Source organism: Ovis canadensis, chromosome 18 (assembly GCF_042477335.2).
Source record: "Ovis canadensis isolate MfBH-ARS-UI-01 breed Bighorn chromosome 18, ARS-UI_OviCan_v2, whole genome shotgun sequence".
In the NCBI taxonomy this organism is placed as follows: Eukaryota; Metazoa; Chordata; class Mammalia; order Artiodactyla; family Bovidae; genus Ovis; species Ovis canadensis.
Genome location: NC_091262.1, coordinates 45,103,131 through 45,115,208, shown reverse-complemented (window position 1 = coordinate 45,115,208; position 12,078 = coordinate 45,103,131). Strand labels below are relative to the sequence as shown.

The 12,078-nt window shown below is 39.6% G+C and overlaps 1 protein-coding gene across 1 annotated transcript in view; it reads left to right on the top strand.

Annotated features, from left to right (window-relative positions):
* ETFA (electron transfer flavoprotein subunit alpha) overlaps positions 1 to 9,951 on the top strand; it is a 77,558-nt gene extending 67,607 nt beyond the window's left edge. Inside the window, exon 12 of the mRNA XM_069560133.1 lies at positions 9,653 to 9,951. Within this exon, the coding sequence (XP_069416234.1) occupies positions 9,653 to 9,691 (39 nt within the window). The 3' untranslated portion in view covers positions 9,692 to 9,951. The remainder of the gene's footprint in view (positions 1 to 9,652) is intronic.
* Positions 9,952 to 12,078: the final 2,127 nt, after the last annotated feature.

The window sequence follows — 12,078 nt, the reverse complement described above, 5'->3', positions numbered from 1 at the left end:
GCAGTGGTGTCCCACAAGTTGTGCCTCTTGCATCAAGGGCAGCTCCTAGGTTTAACATGAGAGCGTATGTGTGTATCTGTTATGTGTGTCTATGCACACGTATGTGTGCATGCTCAAAGAGATATTGAGAGTTCTAGGACACTGAAAGTGGAAAAGGACCTCAAAAATCATCCAGAAAGCTGATTTCCAAAGATTCTCAAGCTATTTTTGGTATGTTAAGAAGCACACTTTAAAAACTTTTTCTGAATTCCTTATTGAGATAACGTAGCTTTATAACATTATATAAGTTTCATGTGTACAACATTATAATTCTACTTCTGTATACCCTACAGTGTGCTGACCACCAAAAATTTAGTCTCGCCCCATCATCATATAGTCGATCACCTTTAGTCGCTGTGCTCTCCCCCAGCCCTTTCTGCTCTGGTAGCCGCTACTCTGTTCTCTCATTCTGTGTGTTTATTTTTATTTGGTGTGTTCTTTTACTGTGTTTTGGGATGGGGTGTCTTTTATATTCCACAGGAGTGAGATTGCCTTTCTCTTCCTGATTTATTTCATTTAGCATAATCCCATCAATGTCCATCCATGTTGTCACACATGGCAAAATACTATTCCGTTGTATACATATAGACCACATCTTCTTTATCCATTCATCCACTGATGGCCACTTAAGTTGCTTCCATATTTTGGCTCTTGTAAATATGCTGCAACGGACCTAAGAGTCCCACTGTAGATTTTCAAGTTCGTATTTTTGTATTCTATGGGTTAAAAACCCAGGAGTGGGGTAGCTGGTTCATGTGGTAGTTCTGTTCTTAATTTTTTGAGGAATCTCCATACTGATTTCCAAAGTGGCTGGGGCAATTTACATTCCCACCAACAGTGCACCGGTGGTCCCTTTTCTCCTCATCCTCACCACCAACGCTTGTTGTTTCTTGCCTTTATGATAACAGCCATTCTAACAGAAATGAGGTGACGCCACATGGTGGTTTTCACTTGCGAGTCCTTGATAATTAATGACGTTGAACATCTTTTCATGTGCCAGTTGCCTTCATGTCTTCTTTGGAAAAATGTCTGTTCACCTCCTCTGCCCCATTGTTTAACGGGAGTGTTTGTTTTATTGTTGAGGTATATGAGTTCTTTCCATATTTCGGATATTAACCCCTTATTGTATATATGATTTGCAGGCATCTTCTCTTGTTTCATAGGGCATCTTTCCATTTTCTTGATGATTTCCTTTGTCATGCAGAAGCTTTTTAACTTGCCATGTGTTTATTTTTGCTTTTGTTTGCCTGAGGAGACATATCTAGAAAGATGTTGCTAAGATTAATGTCAGAGAGCAAACTCTGCGTGTTTTCTTCTAGGAGTTCTGTGGTTTCAGGTCTTACATTCAAGTTTTTGATCCATTTTGAATTGATTTTGTGTGTCAAGTTTCTTTCTTTTTTTTTTTATTTTGCCTGTGACTGTCCAGTTTCCTCAGCACCATTTATTGAAGAAATTGTTCTTTCTCCAGTGTATGTTCTTTGTCTTTCATTGTAAATTAGTTTTATTTCTGGGTTCTCTATTCTCTTCCATTTATTTGTGTATTTGTTTTTCTGCCAGTACCATGCTATTTTAACTTCTATGACTTTGTAATATAGTTTGAAATCAGCTTTGTTCTTTTTCCTCAGGATTGTTTTGGCTTTGTGTGGGGAGATGGGGGTCCTTTTATGGTTCCATGCAAATTATAGAATTTTTTGTTCTATTTCTGTGAAAAACGTCCTTGGGATTTTGATAGGGATTGCACTGAATCTGTAGATTGTTTTGGGCAGTATCAACATTTTTAAAACGTTAGTTTTTCCCATCTATGAGCATGGGATACCTTCACTTATTTATGTCTTCAGTTTCTGTCAACAATGTCTTACAGAACAAAACCATGTCTTAAGGGTTTAGTGTACAGGTCTTTCACTTCCTTGGTTAAATATATTCTTGGGCATGTTATTCTTTATGTTGTGATTGTGAACAGGATTGTTTTTTTAATTTCTCTCTCTGCTGGTTCATTGGTAACATGTAGAAATGCAACAGATTCTTGTATGTTGATTTTGTGCCCTGCAACTTTGCTGTATTCATTTATTATTTCTAATAGTTTTTTTGGTGGCATCTTTAGAGTTTTCCATATATCAAATTATGTCATCCACAAGTTTTTAGTGACATTTTCACTTCTTCCTTTCCGATTTGGATGCCGTGTATGTCTTTTTCTTGCCTAACTGTTCCGGCTAGGACTTCCAATGCTATTTTGAATAAGAGTGGTAAGAACAGGCACCCTTGTCTTGTTGCTGATTTTAGGAGGGTGACTTTGGCCAAGCTTTTCACCACGAAGGGTGATGTTAATGGGCTCGGTATGTATGGCCTTTATCATGTTGGAGCACATTCTTTCCATATCCACTTTATTGAGAATGTTTATCATAAATGGATGTTGAATCTTGTCAAGTACCTTTTCTGCATCTACAGAGATGATCATATGGTGTTTATCCTTCATTTTGTTAATGTTGTGCATCACATTAACTGATTTGTGGATGCTGAACCACTCTTGCATTCAGGGAATAAGTCCTACTTGATCATGGTGTGTGATCCTTCTAATGTATTGTTTGATTTGTTTTGCTAATAATTTTGTTGAGGATTTTTTCATCTATATTCATCAGAGATATTGTAACATTGTCTTTGGTTTTGGTATCAGGATGATGTTGGCCCCATAAAATGAGTTTGGAAATGTTCCCTCTTCAATTTTTTGGAATAGTTTGAGAAGGGTGGATATTAAATCTTCTTTGAATGTTCAGTAGGATTCACTTGTGAGGCTGTCTGGTTCTGAACTTTTGTTTTCTGGGGAGCTTTTTTATTACTTTGAGCTTTTTGATTCAATCTCTGTACTACTGATTGGTCTATTCTTATTCTCTATGTTTTTATGAGTTAGACTTAAAAAGTCTGATTCTAAGAATTTGCCCATTTCTTCCAGGTTGTCCTATTTGTTGGTATATAGCTATACATAATATTCTCCTATAAGCCTTTGTATTTCTGTGGTACCCATTGTTATTTATCCTCTTTTGTTTTATTTGTCAGAGCCTTCTTTCTTTTTTAGGTGAGTCTAGCTAAAAGTTTGTCAATTTCATTTATCTTTTCAAAGCACCAGCTCTTAGTTTTGCTGGTTTTCTCTATCATCTTTTTAGTCTCTATTTCATTCATTTCTGCTCTGATCTTTATTATTTCCTTCTTCTGCTGATTTGGGGCTTTGTTCTTTTATTTCTCCTTTGATTTTTTTTCCATTGGCTCAAACAGTTGTTCAGTGACATGTTGTTCATTCTCCATTTTTTTGGTGTGGTTTTTCCAGCTTTCTCTTAGTTGATTTCTAGATTCTTACCATCGTTATCAGTCTTGAGACTTGTTTTGTGTCCCAGCATACAGTCTATCCTTGAGAAAAGTTCCATGTGCACTTGAGAAGAATGTGTATTCTGCTGCATTTGGATGGCATGTTCTGTACACATCTGTCATATCAGGTCTAATGTTTCACTTAAGCCTGCTGTTTCCCTATTGACTCTAAATTATCTATTGGTTGATGTAAGTGGAATCTCTTATTGTCACTGTGTTGCTGCCATTTTTTCTGTATAGGTCTGTTAATAGTTATTTTATGTATTTTGACGCCCCTGTGTCAGGTGCATGTATATTAGTAAGCTGTATCTCCTTATGAATTGTCCCTTTTTCATTATATATTGTCCATTTTCGTCTTTTGTTAACTTTTCTGTCTTGCGGTCTTTTTGTCTGATACGAGTGTAGCCCTGCTTGCTTTCTTTTGGCTGCCATTTGCTTGGAGTATCATCTTCCAATCTTCGATCCCTTAAGAAGCCCACGTTTGACTATTGGGAGACTATCTGGAGTAAGACATAACTTTTATTTGCCTTTGGCAAGAATTAAGGCATTGTCTATCTCATGCTTCTGAAGCACAGTTATATATGCCTTTGATTAATACAAAGTGGTGAGAAAGTTAATCAGTCCTTAAAAATGCAGTCTTGGGGAAAACTAGTTAAGAAAATATGAAAAATTCTACTTGAGGTGCAGCCGCTCATTTATTACTGTAAGAGTAACAAGCAGGATGTGTTCTTAAGTTGTCTGTGTCTCAGAGAGATGTGATTTAGGGAAGTTGCTGGCAAGGAACAACTAAGCCAGGTTCCTGCTCTGTTCTTTTTCTCATTACTGTCTTTCTAGCTCATCAGGTACCACAGCTGGTCGGTTCACCACTACTCCTGTACCTTAGATGAATTGCAGTAAATAGGACCACGTCTTTTACAGACTCTGGCAACCAAGACAGAACTAAACAGAAATCAAATTGTTTTCTCAGTTGAAATCAGAATTAAGTGTAACACAGATGAGTATTATAGTATTAGATTGGTGCAGAAGTAATTGCACTTTTCGCATTGTTGAACTTTGCCCTTTGATATTGGAATACATTCTCAATGTGGTTATGTTATACATCATTTTGATGCACATTTCTCGCTTTATGTTTTTTGCTAATGACTTATCACTTGCTGTATATTTTATATTTATTTTAGACTAGGGAAATGATGTTAGATAAACAGCACATTTGAGCAGTTTTTTTATTCAAGTTCAAAATGGGTTGTAAAGCAATGGAGACAACTTGGCAACATCAACGATGCATTTGGCCCAGGAACTGCTATTGAACATACAGGGCAGTGGTGGTTCAAGACATTTTGCAAAGGAGATGGGAGCCTTGAAAATGAGGGACACAGTGGCCCAGCCATCAGAAGTTGACAGTGACCAACTGAGAGCAATTACCAAAGCTGATCCTCTTACAACTACACGAGAAGTTGCCGAAGAATTCAGTGTTGACCATTCTGTGGTCATTCAGCATTTGAAGCAAATTGCAAAGGTGAAGAAACTCGATAAGAGGGTGCTAAAGTGTTGTCTTCTCTTATCCTATGCAACAGCAGTGAACTATCTCAGTTAGACTGTGACATGCAATCAAAAGTGGATTTTATACAAAAACTGGTGATGGCTGGTTGAACAGAGAAGAAGATCCAAAGCACTGCTCAGAGCCAAACTTGCACCAAGGAAAGGTCATGGTCACTGGTGGTCTGCTGCTGGTCTGATCCACTACAGCTTTCTGAATCCTGGCGAAAACATTACATCAGAGAAGTATGCTCAGCAAATCGATGAGATGCATCGAAAACTGCAATGCCTGCCGCTGGCATTGATCAACAGAAAGGGCCCAGTTCTTCTCCATGACAACACGTGACCAAACGTCACACGATCAATGCTTTGGACATTGAACAAATTGGGCTATGAAATTTCGCCTCATCTGCCATCTTCACCGGACATCTTGCCAACTGACTACCACTTCTTCAAGCATCTTGACAACTTTTTGCAGAGAAAATGTTTCAACAACCAGCAGAAGGCAGAAAATGCTTTCCAAGAGTTTGTCAAATCCTGGAGCAGGTATTTTTATGCTACAGGGGCAAACAAACATATTTCTCATTGGCAAAAATGTGTTGATTGAATGGTTCCTATTTTGATTAATAAAGATGTGTTTGAGCCTAGTTATAATTTACAATTCGTGGTCAAAAACTGCAGTTACTTTTGCTCCAACCTAATAATTCTGAGAGAAGAGCAGACAGGATGGCACAGTGAGTACACTTCTCACTGGAGCTACCTTCTGTCTTTAAAAATAAAAATTTTAAGGTATAACTGCTGAAAAAATATAATTATGCAAATTATGAATGAAAATTAATGATCTATTTGGGATTAAGATCTTAAAATAACATCATAAATCATAGTTATGTAAAAAGGACTTTTTTAGACCAAATTTTTGTTTAAAAATTTCAAACTGTATCACATATAACAAATATAGAAATAGCTATTGAACTAATAATTCCCTAAGGTATATTGCATCCACCAAATCTCATCGTGTCTAGAGTAAAACTGGATATGCATAACATTTTATTTTCTTTTATTTATTTTTTCGTTTGGCCCTTCAACAGTCTTATGAGTTAGGACAAATTTATTTTTTCTTCATATGACAGAAGTAACATGGTACAGTAATTACAAGCTTCATTTCATATTCTGTCTTGGGCATATACTAATTAAACTATCTTAGCAAACTTACTTAATCTCTCTAAATATAAGCATTCTCATAAGTAATATAAATATTACCTTGTAATGAGATTTAAGTGAGATTTACTGTACTTAGTTTAGTCTGTGTTAAATATTAGCCTACCTGTTTGTATTTTATTCCATGCAAGTACATAGTAGGTGCTTAATAAATGGTGAATATCATAATCAGAGTTAGAGTTATAGGACAGAGGGAACCACCTGGCTGGTAGTTTTGTTAATTTTTAAAGATATAATAACTTTACTGAGCTATAGTTCACATATCATAAAATGTATGCTTTTAAAAGGTACAGTTCAGTGTCGTTGTTTTTAGTATATTCGCAGAGTTATGCATCCATCACTGCTAGCCTAGGTCTAATTGTGTCTACTTGTGGAACATTTTCCTCACACTGAGCAGAAACCCCATACTTGTTAGCAGTCACTGACTATTCACATTCTCCCCAGCCGCCGGCAACAGCTCATCTCCTTTGTGTCTCTATAGATTTGCCAGTCCTGGGTATAGAATCATGTAATACATGGTCTTTTGTGGGTGGCTTCTTAACATAATGTTTTAAAAGTTCATTGTGGTAGCAGCACTTTATTCCTTTTTATTGCCAAGTAATAGCCATTGTATATCTATGCCACAACTTGTTTATGCATTGATCAATTGATGACCTTTTGAGCTGTTTCCACTTTTTGACTGTTATAATTAATGCTGCCGTGCGCGTTCATGTATGAGTTTTTGTGCACTGTTTCATCTTTTTTGGATACATATCTAGCAATGGAATTGCTTGTACACTTTTATAACTTTGTGTTTTACATTTTGAAGAACTGCCTACTATTTTACAAAGTGATTGACTCATTTTACATTCCTACCTAATAATATACGAGGGCCCCAATTTCTCCATACAGTTGCTAGCACTTGTTATTATTTTTTATTATAGCCACCCTAATGGTTGTAAAGTGGTATCTCATTGTTATTTTGATTGACTTTTTTTTTTTTTGGATGACAAATCATACTGAGCATTTTTTGTGTGTACTCTTTGGCCATTTGTATGTCTTCTTTAGAGAAATGTTTATCCATGTTCTTTGTCGATTTTGTAATTGAATTGCTTGTTTCTTGGTTGTTGAGTTGTAAGATTTCTTCATGTTTTCTGGATGTTAAACCGTTATGAGACCCTTAGTATGTTTTCTAAATATTTTCTCCCATTTTGTCGGTTGTCTTTTCAGTTTCTTAATAATATCCTTTGATGACAAAAGTTTTAAACTTTGATGAAGTCCAGTTCATCTGTTTTTTGTTGCTTATGTTTTGGATGTCATATCCAAGAATCTATTGTCATAACCCAAGGTCCTGATGATTTACCCTTATGTTTTCTTCTAAGAGTTTTATGTTGTTTAGCTAGGTTTTTGATCCATCTTAAGTTACTATTTGTGTATGGTGTGAGGTGAGGGCCCAACATTATTCTTTTGCATGTGGATATCCAGTTGTCTGTCTCTGTTGGAGAGCCTATTGTGTCCCCATTGATTAGACTTGGCATAAGTCCTATCTGTTTAACCCTTTTCCACCTCTCTCCAACATAGCCATTCACTACAGTCATTCTAGTCCCTTACTGTCTCTGGAAGCCACAGTGTTTATCTGTTTGCCTCCTCATTTTTTGCCCAGAATCTTTTTTTTCTCCATGTTAAATGTTCTGATTTTTCCTAGTCTGTACCAGGCTCAACTTACCTCAGAATGCTTGAATTCGGAGCTTTTAATGCCATTCTCATCCTCTTACAGGACAGTATAAGAAGAGCGCATTTCTAATCTAGTGGTTCTTAGGCCTCTGTCTCTTCCCTCCTTGTGGCCAGGAATCAGGCCTGATCTTCACTATTTCCCATAGTGCTTATCCTGAGGAAATACTAAATAAATGAGTGACATATAGATGTGCTGTGACTTATATCAGTAGATTGTCCTTTTTGAGACATAAATTCACTCTCATCTGGTCTTACAGAGTAGGGAGCTGCCTCTGCAGGGTCTAAAGTAGAAAAAAATAAGAATTCAGATCTTTCAGTGTGCTGAGGCCATTAGATACTCAGTAAACCGAGTTGGCATGTTTTTTTCCCTAACCAAGGCATTGTTTGGTATGCTTGGGAATTCCGAGATTGATCTAACAAAAATGATATGGAGCATGGAGAGAGAAAGACCCCTCAACCCTTTTGGGGGGAGTGTGGCAGGGGGACTTTCTGTAAGGTTTTTAAAAACTATGTTCTAAACCAAATTGATGTTTTATTTAAAAGAAGCTGGGCCCTAGCCCATTTTTCATGAAACACGTAGGCCCCGCATGAGGCTCGTTTAGCATGTCATCTGTGTGACTGGCATAAGCTCATGGTCTCTTCACCGAGGAAACTGGGGGAAGTGGTGCCAGCACTTAATGCTGCCCCTGAGCTAATGCCTGCTGGCTCCATGGTAAACACGGGCCTTTTAATAGGCTGGAGACAAAGTGACATTCGGAAGAAACAACATGTCGACAATTTCCTTAATAAATTTTGTACGAACACATTATTTCCACCTAATGGAAATGTAGCTCTCTTAAATAATTGAGAGGCTATATTCATCAGTGGCGAGTTCAGCTGGGATCTCTGTGAGCTAGGGCAGTCGACAACCCCTTGGAAGCCGAGTAATTGATATTTTACACGAGTGGCTAGGCTAGTTTTCAGGCAGGCCCTGTGTGACATTCTCCTGCAGTCCCCACATGTAGCCCTCCTCTGTGATCCAGGCTGTCAAAAAGCAGCTCCACACCGAAAGCTCCAGTTGCAGCCACTGAACCGCCCAGGCCAAGGGTTAGTAATGAATCCTTTCTAAAGTGGGAGCCAACTTGGTCAGTTTCCTTCCCTGTGGTTTCTTGCTGTGTCTGCTGACCAGCCACCGCATTAGCACAAGGCCTTGATTTTAATAAAGAGCGATGATGGGTGACGTCCAGCATGCAGCTCATTTTGATGTGCCAGAAGGTGGTAACGTGTGCTGAGGAACAGCAACTACAGTGTTTGTTAAATGAATGATGAATGAATGAATAAACAATGAGAAAACAAGTACTAGAGGAGGTTGGCAGGAGTCGTGACTAAGCAGGAGACTTTGAAGGTAAGGCAGGACTGCAGTAAGGGAAGGAGGAGTGCCAGGAAACACAAAGGCCAAAAATATACACTGTTCTCAACACAGACAGGAGAAATTGGACTTCCTGTTCTCAGGGGTGCCTTTCTGAGGTCTGAGATTGTGTCACAAAGGCTTCCAGGCCATGAGTGGGCTTTTGGCTCTGCCAGCCACATGTCCAGGGTGGGTATAGTTTCCCCACGGATGGGAAGAGAGACTGTGGGAAAACAGGGAGCTCCTCGGTAAGGCAGAGGGAGGGGGCACTTTGTACCTCCTGTACCTCCCTAGAGATTCACATTGTTACTTTTGGCCTTTCTGTACTCCTTAAGGAGCTGTGACCTTATCACAATGAAGACTCAAATTGTTTAATTATTATTATTTTTTTTTAATTTGCAGGTTGTTCCTGAAATGACTGAGCTATTGAAGAAGAAATGAGTCATGACCACGTCTTAAGAAGGAAAATTGTATCAAAGTATATTCAGCTGAAATCATAGAAATTCATGGCTAATATAACAATCATTGGAAAGTGTGGAGAGCTACATTTCATAATTTGAGGAAAATTTCTAACAGACACCAAATGCTTTTTTTTATGGGGTTATTATTATTTCTTAATTATTTGTGGTTCTAAACAGTTGTTTTCTGGAATTTTATAGCTCTGTAATACATAATAAAGCCTTTCCATAACTTTAAAACTATTACCAGAAACTATTGCCTATCTTTGTAAAGGAAGAGAGAAAATTGAAAAAACAAGAGTGAAAATTATCGTTTATTTCTTTGTCTGTGTTGTTCATGGATGGTCCTATATTTTAATAAAATTATAAACATGAATGTTCCCACCAGTCTAATCAACATAATCCAGTTGTTGAGACAGGGGAACTAGAGTGGTGAATTTAGAGGTAAAAAAGCATGGCCACAAAGCGTGAAGATTATCTTAAATATATTCCAGTCTCTAGAGAATCATAGCTAATGGGACAAAAGCAGACCAGCCTTACACCTGAACCTGCTGAATGTATTTAGTTGACTTAAGTTAGTTTAATTTTCCATTTCCTTTTAAGATCTTGGCAGTTTACAGTTCTTGGTTTCCATAAAGAAGAGGCAAGTGGAGAAGGGGCTGCGTTGAGACAGTATGGCCTCTTATGCTAACAGATAGCTCAATACTATTGGAAATGGTAAAAGTCTTGCTCAGAGATGGCTCTGGCTCCTCTTTCACCCTCCTGAGGGCTTCCTTTGGATTGTCTTAGAAAGCAGCCAGGCATGCACGTTGGCCACGTGTGCGGTGAGCTCTAGCACTCTGCCATGCTGCCCTAGGGCACGGGCTGAGGTTGAGAGCGTCGCAGCGCCCAGGTGCTTGTACAAGTGCAGCCCCAGGAACAGAGGCTGGTGAGGTCTTGGCCAGGACTGCAAGAAGGTGTGGGCAGGGATCTGAGGAGTCCGCAGGCGAGTTGAGTGAAGAGCCCTGCCACGCTGAAGCCGAGCACAGAAGGTATAGTTGATGACAAGACAGATGGCAGGGAAGAGACGGGAGGTGACTAGTGATACACAAAGGGAGGGAGCAGAGGGCCCAGTCGGGCCCTCAGTGTGGCCAGCCTGGGGCTGATTAGTTGAACCCTTTTTTGATGCATTATAATCACTTGCTGTGAAACACCCTTTGAAGTTAAATGTCACTGACAGACACTTCTGCCTTCTTGTAACAAAGTGAGAGGAGCAGCCAAGTAGTGCTCAGTGTTAGAACTGTAGGACCCTAGGATGCAGAGCTGAGGGACCATCCGGCTCAGCCCCCTTGTACAGAGACGGATACTGTGGCACAAAGAAACGTGAAGGAGCTGAAGTGACTTGTCCAAGGCCATGTAATTTGAATTTCTCTTGCAGAAGTAATGCCTGTATCTTGTTGCTGTCTTTGGGGCTCTTCCCAAGGAAGCTAACCTTACTCGGAGCCTTTTCCATTTACTCTTCATCCCTGTGGGGTACCATAACTGGGGGGACAGGAGAGAAGCAGAAGTGGTGGCTGCAGAGGTATGCCCACTGTATACAGGGTGTGCCAGCTCAAGGAGGTCCATCCCAAGGGGTATCTTGGTGTGGTTCTTAGCCTTGGGGTTGAACTGTTTGGTCTTTCTCCCTTTCCTCTCCCTCCTGTCACAACTGTCCTGCTCCACCTTCAAGCAGCTGTTCAGTTAATTTACTGGATACAATCCATCATCATCATCATAGCATTAATTAGGGGCTTCCCAGGTAGCTCTGTGGTAAAGAATCTACCTGCCAATGCAGGAGACCCGGGTTCGATCCCTGGGTCGGGAAGAACCCCTGGAGAAAGAAATGGCAACCCACTCCAGTATTCTTGCCTGGAGAATCCCATGGACAGAGGAGCCTGGCTGGCTATAGTCCATAGAGTCTCAAAGAGTCGGACACAACATAGCAACTGAGCACACACATGGCACTTACTATATGTCACATACTAAATCCCTTCAGTCCTCACAACACCCATAAAATAGATGCTATTCTTATCCCTGTTTTACAGATGAGGAAGCTGAGGCAAAAAGAGGGTATGTAACTCGCCCAATTTCAGACAGCTTACAAACGAGAGCCATGAGTTGGAACCAGGAAGTTTGGCTTCAGAGCAGTGGTTTCACCAGTGTGTGCTTCTGCCTTACCTTGGCTGGAAGAACAGGGAGTGGCTGCATGGTACCCTCAGGTAAAGGGCACTCGGTGCCTTGTCCCAGGTGGGCGGGGCACCACTCAGGATCCTTGTGGAGGAAGAGAGTTGGTATCCTGGGCTTGTCTTTCCAGCAGGAATTTGTTCAACTTAGAAGCCCCTTTAAGTGCCC